This window comes from Kryptolebias marmoratus, linkage group LG24 (genome assembly GCF_001649575.2).
Source record: "Kryptolebias marmoratus isolate JLee-2015 linkage group LG24, ASM164957v2, whole genome shotgun sequence".
NCBI classification, from domain to species: Eukaryota; Metazoa; Chordata; class Actinopteri; order Cyprinodontiformes; family Rivulidae; genus Kryptolebias; species Kryptolebias marmoratus.
This window is the reverse complement of record NC_051453.1, coordinates 3243399-3267643: the sequence shown is the minus strand read 5'-3', so window position 1 is coordinate 3267643 and position 24245 is coordinate 3243399. Positions and strand designations below refer to the sequence as shown.

At 37.5% G+C, this 24245-nt stretch overlaps 1 protein-coding gene across 1 annotated transcript in view; it reads right to left on the bottom strand.

Annotated features, from left to right (window-relative positions):
• Positions 1–23550, bottom strand: part of LOC108238446 (collagen alpha-1(XXIV) chain) — an 80797-nt gene extending 57247 nt beyond the window's left edge. Inside the window, exons 1-6 of the mRNA XM_017420556.3 lie at positions 23024–23550; positions 16297–16367; positions 12332–13701; positions 6656–6709; positions 4289–4342; positions 1797–1850 (exon numbers count right to left, since the gene is read on the bottom strand). Coding sequence (XP_017276045.1) covers positions 1797–1850; positions 4289–4342; positions 6656–6709; positions 12332–13701; positions 16297–16367; positions 23024–23076 — 1656 coding nt within the window. The 5' untranslated portion in view covers positions 23077–23550. The remainder of the gene's footprint in view (positions 1–1796; positions 1851–4288; positions 4343–6655; positions 6710–12331; positions 13702–16296; positions 16368–23023) is intronic.
• Between the last annotated feature and the right edge of the window lie 695 nt (positions 23551–24245).

Here is a 24245-nt window from a genome sequence, read left to right as displayed (position 1 = left end):
TTGAGAAGCGGGTGGGTGACCTCCAGTGGAGGATTGTGCATGGGGCCATAGCTACAAACAGGTATCTGGCACATCTTGATCCTGGGGTTAGTGTTTCCTGTTGTTACTGTTCTCAGGATGAAACTTTATCTCATTTATTTGTCGAATGTTCAAGATTGAAGCCTCTTTTTGTTCTTTTGGGTCGTTTGTTTGGTGGGGTTGGTGAAAAGTTTTCTAACTGTGTTTTTATTTATGGTCCACGGTTCTGTGCAGGAAAGAAATCTATACACACTCTTTTGAATTTTATTTCTGGGACTGCGAAACTGGCAATATGGTTATCAAGGAGAAACAAAAAGAATGGTCATCAAACAGATGATGCTTGTGTTTTATTTCAGAGACTGATAATTGCTAGAATTCGGGTGGAGTTTGAGTTTTTTAAGTTGACAAAGAACATTGATGGATTTGTAAGCAAATGGGGAATTAACAATGTTTTGTGTACATTGGATGAGGCTTCTTTAGTTTTTTCTTTTGTTTGAGTTTGTATTTATGATTGGTTTTTGTCTGTTGTTTGACATAAGGAGTGTAAAATAAAGGAATTTTAAACCTCTCTCTCTTTCTCTGTCTCTCTATCTCTCTGTCTGTGGTTTTATGGATGACAAACCAACAAAAAGTGTCATAAAGAGCTTGTGAACTTGTGACCACACAATTTATATAATTAAAAACATTCATGTTTTCTTTCATTTCCTGAAAAGTTGAATTTTTGGAGATACAAGGTTCCTGTCCAACAGTGACAGCATGAAAGCATTATACAGAGTCAGTAACTGATGGACTGATGAAAACATGAATGTTCTTCATCCATCAGGATGCACATAAGAGGACTCTTCCTCAGTGGGACTCCTGCACTGGATGGGAACCTCAGGCAGAGGAATTAAAGTCCCAACATGCTGATTTATCAAAGCTTTCTTTGCTCCGTAGCAGAAAACATTCAGCACAGCTGTCTTCCATGCATGCAGACTGTGTAAAACTCTCAGTACATTACATGATGTGCAGTGCTAATTACTTTATGTGTAAGTCATTTAAGTCATAATAAAAATAGATGTTTAAATACTTTATTAATCCCAGAGAGAAATTCAAATGTAAGGATTAACATAAGAGTGTTACGGTCAGGAAATATCAAACTAAAAGACCAAAACTAAGTCTGTAATAATTTAAAGCATCACAGTTACTCTGTATACATACTGCATAAACAAATGCTGGGATTATAAGAAAGAGTTGTTCAACATTAATCTACCAGACCCAGAAAAATAAAAGGAACAAACAACGTTCTATAATTTTTTTCTTAGTAAATTTTGTTTGTGCAGAAAGCAGTAAATTTAATAAGGAAAAGATGGTTTTGGAGTGTAATTAGTTCAAGATATTTACCAGTGCAGCTCAGGAAAATCAATACTGTGATAAAGTCCAGAAGGAAATAAAATGCGGATGAATGAAGAGTAAGAATGAACCGTTGTGGTGACAAAAACAAGCCGTAAGGACTTTTAAAGCATTCTAGTAAATTTAAACTAATAAAAACTATAAAACATAACTGGAATTTCTGAGAGATTCAGAAATCTTTATACTGTGGTAACATTTTATTAGCCTTTTCTCTATATTTTGCTAAAATCACAGATAGTGCAATTCACATTCACAACAAAAATATGTGTAGCTTAAAGGAATTCTAAAGAAATGCATTAAAAGATAAAACAGAGTAAGAGTCGGGCTGCAGCCTGTCGTTCTCGGGGCAGGAGGACAGACAGAGAAACAAGCGAAAGATTTCTGACCTTTTCTCCTGCTGCAGCTTGGCCTGGAGAAAGCCCCGGGTCTCCCTTTGAACCCTGGAGTAAAAACAGGGGCACAAAGTCAGGAAGATGGAAACAGCTGTGGGAACAAGTCAGAGACTAAAGGAACACTGCTGAGCTTTACACGATGATTTCTACAGATCATCATTTCAGCTGATGTAATAAAACCTGCTCTTCTTTTGTACAACTTGACTCCCTGAACTGTTGTCAAAACTATTAATCACTGAACCGCTGTAGGATTCAGAATGTTTCCAACCAAGTTTTTAGGCTTTTAAATTCAGACTAATTTAATACATCATCCCCAATAGCTGTTCAAATCTCCACACAGTTCTTAGACCTCCCTCATTTCAACATATTCCCCAGTAAAGGCTGCTGTCTATCAACTTAAAACAAGTAAAACCTCACCAGATTTAGGGCATCATGTTACTATATTTTGACTAACAACCAGTGAAGTATACCACCTGAGGGTGGCTGAGCAGAAAAGCATAAACCAAACATAAGAAGTTCTGTCCTGTTTAGGTGAAAGAAAGTCAGCAGTGCATGTAACTGAATGAAGGCCTCTTTTTTTGAAGTTTAGAACTTGTGTTGATAGCATCTGACATTCTGCTTAAAACATGTCAGCCAGCAGTGCTCATCTGAATAAATCCTGGAAACTAAATCTTATTCAAAGAGAAATATTTTCCTTAACTGAGCCGAGGTGGTTTCTCAGTTCCTTCCCTGCCTCAGAGATTCAGACTGACTCATCGACAGGTCACTAAGGTATTAAACTTTTTGTTTGCATGAATGTGGGCGTGCAAAATTAAACAGCAGATAGTTAACAGGTGGTCGAGTATTTCCTAATAACTGAGTGAACCAGAACCGAAGTCAAATATGCAGCGTGTATCAGCAGGGTCAGAGGTGACCGGGAACAAATCCATCTCCATTCTGCTCTTTCACTCATTAAAAGGTTATTAACTTTTTATATGTGATAACTAAAAGAGAGAATGGATTTACTTTGAAACAAAATGACACATCGAACTCTCAGAAGAGGAGGGTGGAACATCCACTTATCTCCTGTTTCTGCGCCTGCAGCACGATTTGCTTCATGTACCGCTGATTGCTTAGTCTATCCGCAGCCCCTCTGTGGTAGCCATCCAGATGTTTGTGTAACCACAAACATCTGGATGGGGCTACCCACATCCTCACTTAGTTGCACCAACTCAGCAGAGATTCTGCTTTACTCTTTTTTTTTTCCTGTTTAATCAGTGTTGTGGAAAAAAAGCTGAATCATGTTATGCACTTTGGCAAAAACACTGGTATTAATGATTCAGGGTAAAGACTAAACAACGTTTGTGTCCTTCCAGCCACGCTGTGGCATTACGTCCGCTCATTACTCTAAATCTTGTCCACATCTGGCTGCGTTTGGGTTCATTCTACTTGCAAACGCTCTCTTGTCTTTAGGCAACGGTGAGTTGATCACCTCAGTCATCATAATTGAAGCCATTTGCGCTTCAATAAAACATGAAAAGTGATGATTTAAATCTCAACTGAAAGACAAAGTAATGTCACTATAAAATATGGTAAAAAAAGAACAAGAAAAGAAAAGTTTTCTACAATGTTTCATTTGTTAGGGTTGTAAGGATGCTCCTTTTGATAGAAGTAAGAAGTTGCACCAATTTATTTATTTATTTTAGACAGGCAGACTTTTAAATCCTACTATTGTCAAATTATACGCCATACAGTGCACATTAGAAAAAACTTGAGAATAAAACTAAATAGCTAAATTGTATTTCCTCAGCTGTGGTTCACTGCTTTATTAGTGAAATTTCATTAGAAAAAGTTTTCTCTACCTAACTGGCAAACTAATAATTATTAAGAAATTCAAAAACACAGACGGCAGATTTAGCATCATATTCATCCTCTGTCACCAGTTTGTTTACAGAAAGAGAAATATTTTGATTTTCAGCTTAAAAAGTCTGTTTGCAGCCCCTCATTCTGACTCCTAGACTTAACTGTAATCAGAACTACGAGTCATGTTAAAAAAGCATAAATAATCTGGTTTTACTGCCAAACTCTCAATATTTCCAATGTTATTTCAGGCTAGAGGAAACCATTGATCATTTTCTTTTCATCAACCTTACAGTGACACTTGTTTAAACCCTCAAAGTCCTCAGATTTCCTCAGTATCTCTGTCAGAAAAAAATGATTTCCTTTTTGTTGTTGCCTTGAATTACAGCACAGAAACAAAGAAACTCCTGGTCAATAATGTCCTCCCATTTATGATGTATTTTGGACTGACTGAATAAATGTGGGCATGTAGAGGGCGGGATGAGAGGCTTCTTCACGTTAGCACACGTCTAAGTGAAGCACATTTTCCATCATGATGGAAACACTGCCTGCAGTTGTGAATGAACACATTTTTAAAACACAACTTTTTTCCAGACACAGACATTTCTGATACATTTCCATTTCTGTAGTTAGAAAATCCCACCCACCTTTGGCCCAGGTGGTCCGGGTTGTCCTGGTTTTCCATGTGGACCAGTGGGACCCTGGAACAGATGCAGACAATGAAAGAACAGTTAAAATGTTTATGGATGAAAGCATTTTATATTTAACAGTTGATCATTTTTAAAGAGGTAACGTACATGTAATAAGGGGCTGTTAATCCAAACACAACAAACATGTTTCATGTCACTAGTTCTGAATGAAAACTGCTTCTAGAAAATAGTTATGTAATCCAAATGTAACCACACCTAAGTATCCTGCACATGTGCATGCACATGCACAATGCATAGGCAGGTGTGCACCAAACACATGCCATGTATTGAGTATATCTACTGTATTATATATCCAATTCTTTAAATTGAACTTTCAAGAAACCAGACCTCCCTTTAAAATGTATTGTTCCTGGAGATCATTCAGTGTTTTTCTTTGGGCTTCAAATGGTGCATCTCTCAGGTCTATCTCAGGTTTTTTTTCTTATATCTGAAGGATCTGATTTTCAGACACTGTTCGTTTGTTGTAATTATTGTTATAGGCCTGACATCTTGTTTTGTTTGTTGTCCTCCACTTGTTTACTTCCTGATTGTGTTAAAACAATATGTGGCCATAGTCAGTTATAAGAACTGGACAGAACATTAATAAAAAAGCAGCCAAACTCCAAAGAAAAACTTTGAATCAGACAACTTTTAAAGATTACAGTAAACTAGAAAGAAATTAAAGATTATTTATAAACTTTGCACAGCACATATTTGTAGAGCAGTCCTAAGTTGCTTGTACTGATCCAACCCGTATCTAATTCTCCCACATTTTCACTACATAATGACTTCAAGCCACACTCTGTTTCTACTTTATAACATCTTTTTTTGGAGCAAAATTCATTCATAACTTTATAGTAGTAGACACGTATTCCTGTAAGCTGACTCAAGCATGCTTTCCATGCTCTGTGTAAAACACAGAACAAACAAAACATCATCTGATAATAACAGCAAACCTTGGTTAATAATAGCGTCAACTAATGTGATATCATCTGACAACATGATGCAGTGGCCAATGAAATAATGCAGGCTGGTAGATTACTTTATACTGTGACCAGGATACTGGTATTCTTGCAATCATATTGGAAACATATACAAAACGTTAAAGTGATGACAACATTTCATAACCAAAAAACACTGTTTGTCTTACAGCTTCTGAAATCATGTTTCATTGCCCTGACAGAAGCATAAACAACACAGCACCACTAACTCAGCCCTCTTCTTCTATCTGAATCTTTATAAACACGATCAAATAGTCTTCCAGTGAAGCACTGCAGATATTTACATTCCTTGAGATAAATAAGTCATAAAAATGCTGCTATTTTTGGAAAAGCAAAGAAGAGAGAACCGATTTATACACCTTCCTTTTTTTGCACAGCTTTCAGTAAAACCTGTGGCGTTCAGTTTCAGGATGCCTCCAGGGCTTCAGGCATTACTGCAGCATTGCATCATAACAGCTTTGGCAGCTGCTGAAAGAGAAGTCTCACGATCAGAGGGAAGATGTAACCAGCTAACACAGCTGCTGGTTACGAGGTTATGAGAATTATCGCATCATAATGGGCTCTTGCACAGCTTTTTTATGTGTTTAGTCATGTTAACCACAGAAATGTCTGTCAGTGCTTTTTTTTCTTTCTTAACCACCATTATAAATGAAACAAATTATAAAAGATCTGAGTTATTTTGTTCCATACCAATAATTATAGGTTAAAATTAGTCATTAAACAGCTAGCAAAGTGCTATTTATTTCCAATTATGGTCATGCTTCCTGTAAAATTAGATGGTAGAGAAACTGTCCCTCCTCTTGAAACCCCATCTGCTCTGACTGATTTTATTGGTCAGTTCTTTTTATTAAAACTGTATGCAACCCTGAGGTCAGGAAGAGTTATGATAAACACTATTTTATGTACATTTTTTCATTGTTGGTCTGGATACTAGCTCACTGTACAACAGATTGGTTTCATTTGATTTTACATTAAGAGTAAATAAACCTAAACTATGGCTTTGCTGCAGACTGTGCCTCTGTGGTGCAGCTAATATCAGAGTTATTTTGCAACACTACTCTGAACAGAACTCTCTGAGTTTTGCTCACTCTTCTGTTGTCCTAGGACCACTTTCCATGAGCTTTTTACGCTCATATGATCTGGACTCTGGAACAGATATACACGCAGACTTTATCTTATCTAAATATGTGGAGAAAAAATACATAACTGGATTTAAATATTTTTAATAGTACATATTACATTGTAAACTGCTTCTTTTGTGATCAATTACATCTACTTTCCAACATACTGTCTGAGTAACATCATCTCGACACAAATGACTTACCCTTGAACCTCTCCTTCCAGGAGGACCAGGTAAACCAGGAGGGCCAGGAGGACCCTAAATCAGAGAAACAGGGGAGTAGGGAGAGATAGAGACAGACAGATCAATGAGGAAAAGGAAGAAGGAAAAAAGAAATAAGTGTTGATAACAAGCAATAACATGTAGTTCACTGCCCAGACCTTTTCAATGATGAGCAAGTTTCAAGTTTATATAAAGGTTGTACAGTTCAAAGAACATGAGACAAATGTTTTCAGCTAAAAGCTTTGTTAACAATCTCTGAGCAGACGGGTTGAGTTACATTCTCAGGATGAGACAGCCACCAGCAGACTAAAGGAAAACAACAGGATTAACGTATGAGTTGCAATGAAAAGTCCAAGAATAAAATGTAACTATTGCATTATTATCCTTTGATTCAAGATGAAAAACAAAATTTACATATGGAAAAGTAAATAATGACTTATGGTATATACTTTTAAACATGCACAAATAAATAAATTTAAAAAAAAATCTAAATATTTTGCAAAATGGAAACAAATCGTTTATTCTCATGAAAGTGAATGAAAGCAGATTTTAACATCTGTCTATCTTAAATACATTTATTTATTCTTGGTTCAGTAGTCTAAAAATGAAAAACAGCTCAGCAAACCTGACCTTTTTATACATGTGCATCAGAGCTTGTTTTTAACAAAAAAGAAAAAAATAATAAGCTTAAAATTTAAATACTTTCAATTTCATCATTAAGCTCAAATGATGTAAAGCATTTTATCTATTAAGAGCAATTCTTCAGAAATGTTATGCTTTTCATCATATTTTAAGCTGCATATTACCACAAATGAAAATGAACTTTCAGGTGGCCCAGGTATATTATGGGTTGCCACAGTAATTGACAGCTCACTAATATTTTGTGTGTGTGTGAATGTGTGTACTTTGTAGTAACTGCTCACCCTTAAATGTACACAAACCAGAACATTACACAATCATGCACAGGGGGGAAAATACTTATTTGGGTATTAGGGATGGGCAGTGATTTTAGAATATTTAAGCTCCAGTGAGAGCTGCAAATTCATAGAAATAATGCAACCGTCAAAACCATCATTTTTTAATTTACTTTTTTATTTTTGTAACACAGGCATGCTAAGTTGTTTCCTAGGGTTCCTTTTTTGACAGAACACCTACTGACCACTGACCACGGAAGAAGAAAACATATAAAGTCAGAGAATTGTGTTTTACTTTGAAAGGATTATTAAGTGAAAACAATTGTCACGGGAGAATTTAGCTTTATGTCAGAATGCATCCCTCTCCACGTTGATTCCTTAGACCAATGGAAAAGAAGAAATGTAAAGATCCCCAGCTCAGTTTCATTAGAGGAGGTTTAGGCTGCAGGATTTGAGGTGAGTAAATTTTCATTTACTGCAAGTCCCAGCAGTGTGGACATGGTGAAAAACATGAAACAGACAATGATCCTAAATCACAGGGTGGAAGGTGACGTTCGTGCTTGTTAAGAGTGCTTTCACTGCTTGTAAACAGTTTGATGTTGTGCTATATTAATTATCTATGCATTATTAAAGTATAAAATGAGCACAAGTTGTGACGAGAAGGAGTTACTGCAAGTTGGTCACATGTTTGGAGCGATGGCTGGTAGGTGGACAGGGAGGACAGGGAACAGAACGGGAACAGGATAGGACGGGATGGGTGGCAGTGGGATCAAATATTTGAAGAAACATTAAATAATTACAGACAAATTTGAAGACTGCTTAGGCTTAAAATGCCCATCCTTACTAATCACAATGTTGACAACTTCCTAAACCAGCTTCCTAAACAATTCCCAATCATCTCCATGGAAGATGAACACAAGTGTTTCCAACACTAAACTGATTCTATTGCATTCAGGAACAGAGAAAAACAAAATGACTGCTGGTGTACTAAAACAATGACAGAAGTAAGGGGAAAAATACTGCAACACCTACAGGAATATGAAAACTCTGACGATAAATATGGTCTAAAAAGAAAAGGGAAAAAGATTTAAATTTGTGTTTTGTTCAGAAAAAAGTGCATTTAATAGGAGATACTGATGATCACATTTAAGTGTATATCCATATCAACTTCATCACTAGATAAAACAAAGAAGAATTGTCTTCTTACCACATCTTTATAAGGGATAATATTTAAAAGTTTAACAATAATAAGTTGTTTAGATCTGATATTTTACTTTTGTTTAGAATTCCATTTTTTGTTGTAGCAACAGATTACAACAAGTTATTGTGGTGCTTCCACATCATTTCTCAAAATACCCAAAGAGCACTGGGGGGGACATTATAAAGAAACAGTTGTTTGTTCTCCTAGACTCCCACACACAGATAAATGGAAAGTGTGAGCACAAACACCACCACCACCACTTCAAGCCTAAAACAGTGAGGTCCAAACAAACAGAGACACTCATACAGTAAAATGCTAATCATGTGCCTTTGTTTCATTTCATTTTAGTTTATGATGAATTATCTCACAGCATGGTGAATGAAGATGCAATTTACCATTTAGATATTCTCACTTGTACTCACTTTCTTTCCAGGAGAGTGGATTATATATATATATATATATATATATATATGACAACATTCGGCACCCACAAAGAAATATGTTGCTTAACGATGCTGACTGAATTTTAAACAGCTTCACAAAAGTACAAGTTACTAGAAGTCTAACCATTTTGCCAAATCTCTTAGAAAATCTTAGGTTTCTATAACTGCATTACATCAAAACTGGTCCAAAAACCACGATGCTTGCTAGAAACTGAAAGCTGATGAGTTGCAAGTATTGCTGTCTCCAGTAAAGACAGTTTTATGTAACCACAAATTAAGAGGCTGGCATCCAATTAAGAAGCTCCTGCTCTAAAAATGACATTTTGAAACTTGAACTGCAGCTGACCACATGAACAAAGAAAAGCCTTCTGAAGGAGAATTTTGGCTTAGATGAGACAAAGATTTAATTGTTTGGCTATGATGACCAGGAGTGTCTTTGTAAAGATAAGAACAGTCTCCCATCATTAATATGAGGCAAAATCAAGAAAAAGGGGAACTACCTCTGAGTTCTTCATAAAGGACCATAAAGTGAGGCTCATTCACGGCAGTAAGCTATATCAAACTGAGGCTGCCATCACACCGGTGCCACCAAGCCCTCTGACCACCACCAGTAGGCAAGGCGGGTGAAGTGTCTTGCCCAAGGACACAACAACTGAGACTGACGGAGCAGGGGCTCAAACCACCAACCCTCAGATTACAGGACGGACCCTTACCTCCTGACACACAGCTGCCCCAATCAATGAATCAAACAAGCTAACACTGAGCTGTAGAAAAGTTCTGAAATCAACCCTATCAGACTGTGTAGACCAGGGGTGTCCAACCCTGGTCCTCAAGGGCCACAATCCTGCATGTGTTACCTGTTTCCCTGCTCCATCACACCTGATTCATGGTTAAATCACCTCTTCATGTTCTGCAGAAGCCCGTTAATCACCCATTGATTCAAATCAGGTGTGTTGGAGCAGAGGAACAAGTAAAACATGCAAAATAGTGTCTCTCCAGGACCAGGATTGGAGACCACTGGTGTAGACACTTGAAAGATGTGGAAAGAAAATAATGAATAAAATCATTCTACCCAAACCACTTCTGTTTATGAAATATTGTTTATTAATGAGTTATGACAACTGTCCTAACGAAATCCATGTTTTAATAGTAACCATGATTTAGACACACATCAACAGCACTCCTGTCAAGCTGATACAATTTGTTTTAGCGATGTCTGTTGCTGAACTTTGGTATTCTATCTTACTTGAAGCTCTGTCCAATATCATGACATTGCAGTAGCTTTGTTACGCTCATCAGTATGTCCAAATGAATACATGAAAAACAAAAACTATCTCTGTCTGAACAAGTCGCAGTATATAAGCTGTTTGTTTGAAAGTACCAGAATAAATTAGCAAAATTTAACTTTGATTTTCTTAAAGAGGCAACATACAGTAAAATCTTGAGAAAAAACTGTGTGTCACTCAACAACAACTGATAGCAACAAACTATAAACACTGGTATACCTATGACAGGACTGCAGGGGGTAACAGCATTGACACAAACTTTGTAAAAAAAAAAATAGTAGGGTAGAACATTCTGAGCATGGAGTAGGTCATTTTTATTTTACAATGTTTACATTTCCTCTCGGTTTTGACACTTTTCAGTGCATGGTCTAAGAATAATGGCAGCAAGGTCAGGAAAATGTTAGCTAGAGGCAGAAAAAATAGATTAAAAACAAAGTTATTGCTGTGTCATTTGATATCAGTTCAACACACAGCTATAGGAGACTTGCACAAAATAAGCTGTGATATAGTGATATTGTTTCCCCAGAACTTATATTTGTAATAAAAATACTACAAATCAAGCTTTAATAACCATCACTTTGGAAAGCATTTTTAAAATCTCAATTTCAACAAACAAAAATGTCTTGTCCATGAAGATGATAGAAGCAAATGTTTTTTAAAACATCTGTATTTCTGTGAACAGAGCCAAAATGTATTGAAATTTTTCTTGAATATTCCAAACATTTTCTCTGTTGTCTTATCTAGTTATTTTTAATCAAACATATTTACCTTCCTGAACATAAATTAGATAAACCTTGATCTAAGTTTCAGGTAGCCTGTGTGTGTGATATTTCTGGTATCACTTTGTGTGATATGTGTTATGTGTTATAACTTCCCTTGTTGAAGTATTTCAGCATATTCTCAAGTTTAAACCAAGAGCTAATGACCCAGAGTCAATGACTGACATTCAGCTGACCCAGCATTCAAATCATGCCTGCATTAAAACTGTGGGAGTAGTTCATACAATATGCAAACAAGACAGTATTAAAACACACAAGACACAAGTGGTCACCAGTATAACATAAGTTTGCCTAAACGTTATCAGTTTAAAATGTGACCAAAGCTTAGACTGTTTTGTGCTAAAAGTACTGGAGACACATCTAATCTAACTCAGAGGATGAGACAAAAAAATGCAGAAATCTGTGTTGGGTAAACTTTGCCTTTCCCACAATCCCTTAAGCACTCTATATCTGATGGAGCACTGCAGAAACTTTAACACTGACATCTGAAATTACTTAATGAACTCAAATTAAAACAGATCCGATGAAAACATAGAACGAATCTCAGTCTCTGAAATTTAAGCATTACTTGTAAACTCTATAGGCATGTTTGAATCACTGGGCTTTCCTGACAGCAAGCTTGTGTTTATTGCCAGAGGCTGAATCTCCAACTTTCACAGAAGTGAACCTCTTCAACAAAAGAGAAAAATAAGAAGAAAAAGCAGGAGGAGTATTTCAGGTTTGGAACTTTGGCTTGCCTATGGTGTTCATGGAAAAAAACAACAAAGCACAGACATACAACACCATCACCTTTAAACCACTACAGCTACATTACATAAGCACCCATCCATCCATTTTCTTTACCCACTTCTCCCTTCTGAGTCACAGGATTACATAAGAATCTATCAAATATCATCGACATACTATAGCCATCAACATAACTATCTTTAATCTCCTTGTATTTTCTTTTGACGATATAAAAAAAATGACTGACTTGTATCTCCCAATGCTACAGACCCTCACAGATTACAACCATTCATGCATTCAGTCACTTACCGGAGGACCTGGCTCTCCTTTGGGCCCATTGAATCCATCTTCATAGTCATAAAGGAATTCTGGCTCCTCGTATTCATAATCAAATCCTTCAAGGTATGTGTCCTCGTAGCTGCCATCCACGTCTTGTTGCTCTGAAGTGTCAACCCAATTTTCCCTGTACAAAGTGGTGCTGTTGGCTCTTCGATGAGACTCCAAAATGTGGCGTGTGTGTTTAGGCCCAAGCTCAGAGTCCCCAAAGTTGTTCCTAAGTCCTTCCTTCACTTGACTTTGCCTGACTGGGGATATTAGGCTTGGGGAGACCTGAGAAGTCTGCTGGCTACTGGATCTGGTCTCTTCCTCTGTGCTGTTTTCAGACTGATCTATGTCTCCTTGAGGCTGATTGCCTTTGCCAATTGCTAACACATTTTTGTTGGTTGTGACAGATGTGCTATGGGAAAGATCCAGTATTGCTTGCCTTCTTGAAGGAGCTTGCGTAGGGTCATTAGGTTGAAGGGAGAAGGGTTTCAGTGTGGAAACGTGTCTTGGTTCCCTTAGATGTAGCTGCGTTGTTGGGCTCAGGGTTGAATACTGTGTGACAAGTTGGCTTCTCTGTGATAATTCTCTGTCAGCTGTTGCAACTTTGGTAGAAGTATGATGCATAGTTGTTACTCCAAGAGGGGACTTTGGAGAAGGGTTTGCATTGTGGTCATTAGCCTTAATATCCAAACGAGAATGTGGCAAAGGCAATCGATAAGTGTCGGCCAGCCGACACTGTTTTTTAAGGTAGTTGCAGTAGTGTGCAGCAGCTTGGGCTGAAGGATAAATATCCAGTTGGCAGAGTTGACCACTAAATGGAGCTGCCTTTGAGTTCATCCTACCCAAAGTAAAAACACTCTCAGATTCTCCCAGAGTCTGAGATCTCGCCAGGGTTTGCTCTCGTTGCTGCACCGCTCCACAATTTGCGTAAAAGGACACTGAACGAGCACGAACACCAACAGCAAAAGCATGCTGTTGCCCATCCTGCCAGTTGTAGGTGAAGTAGATGGAGGATTGCTCTGCAGTATACACCACTAGTCTGCGTGGTAACAACTGAATGCCAAAACGCAGTCTGTCCCTGCCATCTTTAACACTTAAAAGAAAAGCATTGCTTGCTCCCCAGGAGCTTAGGCTAATCACAAAAGAAAATTCCTCAACAAACTCTGTGTGGAACAGACTGCTTGCTGGAATCTCATAAATGGAGTTTGTGTCTAATGACACTCCATATCCAGAAACTGGAACATTCAAAAATGGGGGAACATTGGTGTAAGTAGTTTGAGGTGAGGCTGTCCTCTCGTGGGGATTGTCTTTGCTGCTTTGATCTGTAAGCCCCAGTCGATGGAGGATGTCCACACCTGTTGGACAGAGGAGACACTGGTAAGTTTAACATATCACAACTAAATTACAACAAAATCAACTAATTCTGAATTTATTCTATTGTTCTCTCTTTCAATAAAATTAACATTTATTTACAAAATATAAACCATTTTTATTTTAGTGGATTTCAAACAGAAACTACTGTTTTAAAGTGCTTCAAAAATGTGCTGTCTCACTTCTGGTTAAACACAAGCCTTGATTAGACTGGATACCATCCATACATTCATCTATTTTTTTATACCTGTTTGATGCTATTCAGTGTCATAAAAAAGTGGTGCTTATTTCCAGCGGTCAATCAGGTCACCAGTGCATCCCAGGGTCACTTAGAGATAAACAATCATCTGTACAAACACATGTCTGGAGCAATTATAGAGTCAAAAACTCATGCATAAACAATAAGAACAAGCAAACCCCACACAGAAAGGCTCTGTTGTTTCAAACCGTTTCTCCCTAAGGGAGAATTAGTTTTGCAGCTAAACAGGAAGTGCGGAGCTCCTTCACACAGTACCAAGATATGGATACAATGGTCAGTTAATTTCTCATCTGGACTGAATTGTAAAAAGATATGTCTGTAGGGATAAAATAATGTTTATATCTGGTGTTTTTTCCAGGAGGAAACCTCAACCTGGAACCAGATGATAAAAACTGAAATTCAGTGAAGAAGGGGTGGCTTCCTCACTACCTGTCTGAACAGATCAGAGAGCGTGTTCTGCTGTAAAACCAAAATCCTGCTGCTCATCTTCATTATTTTAGTGAAGATCATTTTATTTTCTATTGTATTTTTTTATGCTGAGGTTACCATGACAACACATCAGTGAAAAAGTGAGGGCAGATTTGATGCAAGATTTATAGAAAGTTGCCATGACGGAGATGTTCACATAAAAGACGGAGAGTTTCTGCAACCAGAACAAGTATGCTGCAAAGCAGCTGTGCAGCCCTGGATACTATCTGCTGTACATATCTATTATCTAATGCATCACAATCATGCAGAAACTGAAGTAGAAGCGAAGGATTGCTGGAAACTTTTGGGGAATGTCTTTTTTTCTTAGCTTCATCTCTGAGACAACATCTACAATCGTAGTTTTACAAAACTAAATGAAAACTGTTTTATTTGATACATGGTTTAAGAAAATAGTGCATGCTTATGCCCAAGTTACATGTCTGGGTACAGATCAGACATGATGCCATTAAAACAGTATTCCACAGACACTGGTGATTCAATTTATACTTTTCCTGTGAAGTAACAGACGGACAGCTGCAGTCCAGATGAATCATGGAGGCTTTAAATGCACACAGCCAAACTAGGATTCAGAAATCTAGTCCATAAAGTTTATTGAAACAAAGCAGATATTTATGAAAACTGTCCTGTCATTTTTTTACCCTGTCACATGCAAGGTTCCTCAGAAAATTTATGTTAAATCTGCTGAAAAGCACAGTTAAGCAAAAACCTTTAAACATGATTACATGACAAATATTCTGTTCAAATATGATATTAGAAAAAGGACATTAGCTACAGATCACAGGAAGGGAGGGTCACGTATCATAATTCGATCACAATTCGGTCATGACTGATTCCAGAAAGAAACACAATAACACATCACAACATATTTATGTAGACAACATGCCACATTGTGAAAGTAAAACTTTACATATGTGGAATGCCAGTTTTAGCAGGTATGGTCCCTTTAGTGCACACCAGAGACCCTCTTTTGTTTGCTTTTTTGTTTATCTGACTGACAATTTTTTAAAACTTTTCGCTTTGTTGCGCACCAAAAGGACAGCTAAAAGTCAAACATCTGGTTGCATAACAATATTTTGAATTATTTATTGAATTTTCAGAGCTAGAATTTAGGTATCTTATCAGAGAAAAAACTAAAGGATCAGAAATTTTATTCTAACTGAATGTTTTCAAACTCTACAAAATTTACATCTAAAATCAAATAAATGCTTTTTGTGTTTAGAATATAGCTAGAAACAGATAAAGACCACACAGACCATTGCCCTTAATGGCTTTTGGGAAACTATCCCAGCTGATCTAAGCATACACTGAGACATGTTTTGCCTAAGGTAACATCAGCCCAAATTCCATTTAACCTGTCTCAAAAAGACAAACAAGCATTCCTCATCTCTTCTTAATGACAGATTGATCTGTCTTCCATTTATCAATTTTTCTATAGAAACGTGTGGAAATAAGAGCGTAAGTCAGACAAAAGTGAGGCAGTTTACTCAGGGAAATGAACAGTAGACAATACACATAAAAAAATATGAGATCTGATCATAAAGCTGAAGCCAAGAGCAACTCTGACTGCAACTTGTATCCAACTGAACAAGTAATTAAAAATAAATTCTCATTTTGAAAATGATACTTAAGTTAAATTCAGGTAGTGAAACAGCATTATAACTGAGGTAATTCAACTAATTTATAAGAAAACCAGAGAACTTGAGATGCATCTGAAATCTGAAGCTCTGGTAATGGCTTTGAACTGGTTTTGACAAATAAAGTCAGAGGAGGTGAATGAAAAGCCCTTAGATGAAACAACACTAATGCTTGTGTTAAAGGTTCTGCTGTTCACCTTGAGCTCGGTAGTCGTCTTCTCCAGAGGGCACTGCTGAGCATACTGACAGGAGCAGGAGGAAGTTCCACCTGTGGGAAAAAAAGTCACAAGTTAATAATAGTTCAGCTAATTCAAATTCGTCATTTAAAACTATAAAAACTAAAAATGGATGGTATATCAATCAGTGTACTGTATATCCTCTCCTTTTAAAGCTATGCTGTGCCGATTAGATTAGATTAAAACAAACACATCTGCTCACCACTTTTGAAGAGAAGTTTACAAGGGCACCGCAAAGCAAATGCAAGCCTAACAAAGTCCAAGGTACCAAGTACAAAAACCAGAACTCTATTATGAGACCAAAGCAAATTGAAGATAGTTATAAACATTGAACTTATTTGATCATAAAGGGTGAAAATGCACACCTGCAATCCTGACTATTAAAATATGCTGATATAAGTCAGGTGGTCTACATGTCCATAATAGCTGCTTCCACAGAGACTACATGAGGAAATCCCTAACCTAAAAACCAGCAGACACATGGTGGCAAAGGCAAAACAAGAAACATCAGCTGGGTTACAGTGGACTACCCATCCATCCATCCATCCATCCACCCATCCATCCATCCATCCATCCACCCACCCATCCATCCATCCATCCATCCATCCATCCATCCATCCATCCATTCATCCATCCATCCTAATTGCGTTTTTCTAAAATAATAATGTAAACACAAGCTCATTACTCTATTGCATCAATAGTGCCAAGACAGGTTACTTCAGCCAAGAAGCTCATACATCATATCGCAAATTAACTGATCTTTTACTTCATTTGTGAAAGCATAATGCCCAGGATCACGCTCTCAAATGTAAACAGTTTTATTCTAACTTTATTTTTTAAAATCCTATATTGTGGCAGTAGGTCAGTGCTGCAGTCTTGTAATCCTGAGGCTGCACCTCTGGAGGCTGAAGCCCCAGCTGTATCAGAAGGGTCATCCAGTTTAAAACAATTGCTAAATCTTTCTAAGGTGAGCCCTGAAGGAGGAAGCAGGCAAAAGCACAACATATTTCTGAGTTTTTACCTGGAATAGCTACTACAAATTAACACACTGATGCTACTTTGTTATTTTCTTGTATTTTGACTAAATAAGTCATGTGTAACTTATTCTCTACATTTACTCATGGTTAAAGAAAAGTAAATAAATTTCTGGCTGGTCGAAGTCAATGTGGAGACGGAAAAGAAAAAGGTTGCAAAATGTATAAAAGAAACTCTGTAGGCTTTTACCTTTGACATGTTTATGTCTAAAAATCTGGTGAAATGCCATGAAGGGAGCATTATCGTGTCATGTTTTATTGTTTCCAGACAGTGATGGATTTGTTTTTTAAAATTGCATACTTCTTTAATAACACTTTAATACTGTTAATGGAAGCATGCCTCAGCAAAACTATTTCAACAAAGAGAGAAAAACCACACTTGATTTAGAGATAAGTGTCGATCCTGCCTTTTAAAATTACATTTTTTCAAGCTGTAAAAGACACTTTATTCCCAAAGGCCCTCCATGGACTTTTGTTTATCTGGACTTTGAAATGTTTTATTGAGAAACACTGCAACAGGACCAATGCAGTTAGTTACAAGGACTCATTTGTTCCTAATATCATGTTGTGATGCTCCTCTGCTTCAGAACTACAGCATTTAACATGCCCTTTGACCCTCACTGACCCCACCTCTAGATGGCACTGCCCACCACAGAGCTAAAGAGGAAGGAAACACAGTAACATGTTGTATTTGTATATTAAAGGCAGTTTTAAATATTGATTCGATCTTTTGACACAAAATGGTAAAACTGTCAAACAAAAAAGTTATTCCAAAATATGAAGTGTGCTCCTATTATACCCTATTATAAATAAGCTCTATTGTTTCTAGACCAAAGAAGTTAAAAATAGTACATTTCTTTAACTGATAATCAGGATTTTAAGCTAAGTGTATCCTTACATAACGACTTCTTCAGGAAGGTCTACTGTAGTCACATCCAAGGTCAGAAATTACCCAGGTTGAACACTTTAATTGATTCTTTGTACATCTAAAATAATAGCAAAAACAAGAGAACACTCTGTCATTCTAATACTACTGTCATAAGCCATTAGTGACTCTGTCGAGCAGTAGAAAGGATAAAATTAGAGCACAGACAAATCAATCCAAAACAGAAAATGGACACTGCAGGCTGAATGAAATCGTACATTTAAGTAAATTAAGACTAAACAAAGAGGAAAAGATGTTAACAAATATAAGAAGTGAATTTTATTTGCATTGACATTCCTTGTTTGTCTCTTCCTTACAGTTGTAATGCACATGCATGAGTAATTATCAACAGTAAAGGTTCAAAGCAGACTATTCATATCCACTCATAATCAATCACATCAGCAGAACGGCTGCTTACACAACTGATGACAACTAGTATCATAATTTTCTACGCTGACACTGAGGGGAGGTTGTTAAAGCCCACAAGGAGATGATCGGGCTGATATTTTGATATGCAGCTGTGTGACACCAAAAAGATCCCCGACGATCACAAATGCTGCAGCAGAGATTTTAATGTGTGACAACATCACGCAGCATGATCTCTCACTGACATCTCCCTTTCATGACCTTTGAACCCTCAGATAAAATGTTTGTTCACCCAGGTTTGGACAAGAAGAGACAGCCCTATTTGTTTTCTCAGGTTAAAAAATATAATTAAAGGCAAAAATAAAATGGAAAATGAAGAAAAGAAGAAAAAACAACTGGTTTTAAGCAGGAACTACATAAGCTGTGTTTGTCACCTGCTTCCCACCCAGAGAGGTGGTGTGACATTCCACAGGCAGCAACAGAAACAAATCCCAGCCAGAAAAAAGCAAGCTGGGAATACATGAATACAATAATTAATTTGCTGAAAGAGGGTATTATTGACATTTAAAGGGCAAATAAGTTACTGGTTCTGCTTAAAAGCTGGCAGCTTTTAAAAGCAGACAGAAGAAAAAAAAATCAATATAACATTTAGCAGTCTTTTTTGGGCCATCTGACGCTGATTCACACAGTTTTCTCTGATGTCTGCCTCGCAAACTCCAGATCTGGGGTTTATTTTCTGAGGATTTTCTCCAAAAAGCTATAGTCATGACTTCAGCACAACTAAGTACATCAGTGTTCAAAATGATTCAAAACCCTAACAAGGTATGTTTGTCCCAGCACTACAAGGTGAAGCACTTTGCAAACAGAAAAAAGTAAAAAGACAAACTACTATCACTGCTGCTGTTTTCTACAACATAATTCCTTCTAAAAATGGACTGTGACGTGTTTCCAAGTCCTAGTAGATAATGAAAACGACTGAAAGCAGGACAAAGCTCCCCAAACACAGCACTGTTGACTAAGGGAAATACCACCATGTGGGGAGTGAGTATCATGTCAAGACTACAAATAATCCCAACTTCTGCAGGGAATCATTCCTGCAGAAAGATCTCCACTGTCCTTCTCTCAGAGCTGAGCTTGGATCCCTAACAAATATTCATTTAATTAAGGAACAGACAGAGAAACAAAAAGATCAACTAAGTCCAGCAATTATAGGAGTAAAAACCCACTTAAGTTCTGTTTACAGACTCCATAAAAAAAGGAGGCAGTGTTTCTGCATTAATCATCCATTTCTGTCAGGAGGTGAGTTTGTGAGTGTTGGCGTTCACGGTTAACTGTTAAGATGTCTAACTTGGCAAGGTGCTAACCAAATAAATCTGTTAATGAGAACGGAAAAATGTGAAGCCATTAATTTAACCAAACAACTCAGAAATATAGAACATCTTGAGTAAAAAAGGAATTGGTACCAATAAAATTGTTATTGATCTCTTTTATTTGAGTTAAAGGCACTTATTTGTTTGCTTTTTGGGGGAAGAAGTAGGTTTGTAAAGATATGTTTTTGGATTAAAAATAAAAGAAGACAAAAGTCTGGAGTCACCTTGACTGACTGGTCTTGTTTAATCCCTTCTCTTGAACAACATTTGTTTCAGGAAGAACTGTGGTGATGTTTGGAAGTGCTCCACAGAGAGTAATTGTTCAGATAATTGAGCTCTTTACCACTTGACCTTAGAGCTTTCATGCCCCTTCAGCAAAACTGAGGCTCAGTTGAGCTGAAGTGGAAAAAAACAATGAACTTGAGAAAACACAGTGACTCTGACATACCTACAAAATGACATGCTGCTCTGAAGAATTACACTGATGCTCATCTAAAAAATGACTTCCTTTGTCGTTCATCAGCCGTCATCAAACAGATATTTTTTGCTGATTAGGCTTCTTACGAATAAAGTGCTTTGTTGCAGCATGCTTTGCTTCACTTTTTCAACATAAACATTCCAGGAAAAGAAAAAAAGAAACAACTGATCTGCTGCCAGTATCTTTTCCTGCTGGCTGTGTTTTAGCTTTACTACGTCTCTCTTAGTCAGAATTAGTTCATTATGAAAGCAAGCGTGTCTTCTCATTTCCAAATGGCAGCCAGCAATAAATTTGCCAATGAGGATTCATTTGCCAAGGTCAGATATAACAAAGATTTCCAAACAGCTCAAAGCAGACAAGGAATAAAATCAAGTTGTATCATATTTTCTAGAAGCACCATGTTATTTTCTATGATAAGAAAATGTTCTACATGGTTAGTGTTTGTCACCTAACTCAGCTGGTGCCGAGGGGTCACTGCAGACCAGGGCAAAGATTGACTCAGTCCACATGACTGAGAGCAGACAAGGAGCTGTGAGTAAACTCCCTCTGATCTTTATTGGTTTGTCCTTTTATGTTGCAGAAGGACCTGAAGATGTTAGGAGAGTTAAATACACTCACCCACAGAGTCTCTGATGTGTGGAGGGTGTATTTATACTGCAGCAAAAAGATGGAGAAGCTTAGACGCCACCTTGCAATATTTTCCAAGCATAAGGTTGATCAGAAAGATCTCATGGGGATTACCAGCTCTGCCACCTTACTGGTGGTCCAAGTAAAAACATATATTAATACAGCACTTCCTTGAGGATATTTTGTTTCCTTGTGATTTTTTTAAAGTAAACATCTTCCACCTATAATTACACATCACACACATCACATGAATACAGAACAGTAAATGACTTGCACCATACTCCACAACCAATCATAAAAGAAGCAAACTTTCAAGAAAAATCTCTGCTCTAATTTAAAAATATGCTTTATAAGTGTATTGTGAGAACTTAGATGCATTAATTGGATTGGATGCATGTGAGTGGGTGCATTTAAACAGCCATACAGTCCAATTGTTGCCAGCAGTGGATGAGACATGCCTTCAACAGTGGGTGATTGTCTGGAGCCCAAGAGCCAGTTAACCACTGATGCATACACACAAACACTGTCTGTGAATTCAGGGGAGGCCACATTTATTCGTATTCAGTTCACTTCTCCCATCAGGTTCTCATTCTCAAGTATGAAAAAATGGTTGTTTTCTAAAGAAAAAAATCTGAGTAATGCAAAAGGTTTTGGGATGTTATTGGGCTTTTTTTAAGATATCTGGAAAAGATTCACAAGAGAGTGCAGATAGCTTGGACTCTAAAAGAACAAGATTTTTTAAAAAGGATGTTAAACATCCTTGCACATTTCTGATATCCCACAGAACCAGCTGAATTTAACAGGACAACTGCCTGCTGATAACACACACTTCTGTGAGGAATTTTTAGGTTTACATTGCAAATACTTTCTTTTTTTTCATTTAAAGCCTAAACACTTTTTTCACAGCATTTTGATTCTTGACAGCTACTTGAAGGTTTATAAAATCCTATGCCGAATGTGCATCATTGCTCCCAAGATGTTCCCATTCATCTTGTCTCCCCATCCCTCTGTTTATTTTCCATCTCATCATAACTGTGAGTGAAGCCTTCCTGCAACAGACCACATGGTTTTCAGCTTTTCATGTTTGCCTGCATGTTCATGTGGCGAGATCAAAGCCAAGCCTTCTGCTGTCAAGTATGAAACAGAATCAGGCTAAAATATTCAAATCTTTCAAGTCCAAATGCACACATCACATGGACAGTTGCACATGAGGATGGCAGAACTGTTGCAGACCAATAGTAGGCTACTACAAAAAAGGGGAAAGATCAACAACAAAAAAAAATAAGAGATGGCACGTTAAACAAGAACAGCACTGATATCAGAGACCTAAACTCTTTAAGACGTTCTGGTGGCAGAAGCCTGGAGCTGCTGGGACTTGTTAAGCCAACTGGCGCCCCTGGCAGGGAAATATATGGGGCGCCGTTTGTAAAGGAGCTTGTGCTAAAAATTCATGCCTAAATTTTGTCACATTTAGCTTCTGCTAAAAATTCATGCCTAAATTTTGTCACATTTAGCTTCAAACACTGTTTAAAAATGTAGTGTTGAACATTTAGCTAGTTACATGTAATTGTTACAGCTACATACTAAATATAAATCTAAATGCTAAATGTTAAATCTAAATGTTAAATGTTAAATCTAAATGTTGTAAAAAGTGACATCAGAAAATCAACACTACATTTTTAAACAGTGTTTGAAGCTAAATGTGACAAAATTTAGGCATGAATTTTTAGCAGAAGCTAAATGTGACAAAATTTAGGCATGGATTTTTAGCACAAGCTCCTTTACAAACGGCGCCCCATAGAAATACACCAAAAAACCTGAAGTGAAATAACTCTTCACAGGAATAGTTGGAACTTTTGCACAAACAGACTGGGATCCGCATACTTACGTTGCAGCCGCGGAAACGTGTCCACTCCTTGTCCGTTGAGCTCCTAAATGCATTTGTATGCATTTGTCCAGGCAGCAGAGATCTGGGTGAAAACAGAATCACGCGCGAGGGGATGCCTGCACATGGATGGGCAACCCTTTGGGAAGAGCCAAAGGAAGCGTAAAGTGGACAGAGGATGGCTGCCACCTCAGAAATGCTTCATCTCACTGCTGCACTCCGGATGTAAGATCTCTTCCACTTCAAAAAAGAAAGAAAGAAAGAAAAAAGCTCGGATGCTTTGCGCTCTGCGGCGCGCAATGATCAGGTTATTTCTATCCAAGACGCGCAAAAGAAGAGGAGAGCGACAAGTCGGTCTGTTTCAGAATTCAGGTGTCTGCTCTGTGGGAAACAAGAGAGGAAGACTGTCCTGGTCTCCAACGCAGCAGAAGATTGCCTTCTGTGCGACGTCTCCTGCAGGCGCTGGTTCCAGTATGTGCCGTGACTTGCACCGATGCGAGTGGACCCGCATTCACCCCATCACAACTCCAACCAGCTGGCGGTGTTAAATTTCACCAGAGACTCAGCCGTGACATCACGCATACAGCTTTGGCTTCTATTCTTCAGTGTCTGATGTTTTTTTAAACTACTGTGTTACCCTAAAACAGCTTTAGTTTTAACAATGTGGGCTGAGCATAATCTTAGAGAAATAAGATATAAACTCCCATGCAACATAAACTCATCTGACTAAAACAAACACTAATGTTTTGATTACTGATCATCTAATAACTCTATTTGAGCTCACATTGAAAAAAAAAAAAAGTTTTAAGGTGTGGACTTTTCATCACCTACATCTGCAGACATTTCCACAACTTCTATCATAAAATATATTTGCTTTGGCTATGATAATACTCGGAAGAAAACATTTTATGTTTGAGTGTAACCGTGTCTTTACTGCAGAATGCTCCTCCTGAAAATGATCCCTTTCCCCTCTGTTATCTCCACCATGATCTTTTCGTTTCAAACTGGGGCCCTAGAAATACTTGGACATTATTATTTGATATCTTGGTGATATCAGTTTTCACAAACCCTCATTTTCCTCACTGTCACTTAGATGATATGAACTGCTGATGATGGGATATTCAAAGTTTCCCAATTCTGAGATGTGTTGCTCCAGTCAAACTCAAAATTACTTTTAGTCTCAACATCTAAAATTTTTTCCAAAAAAAGTGGGGTTTACAAGATT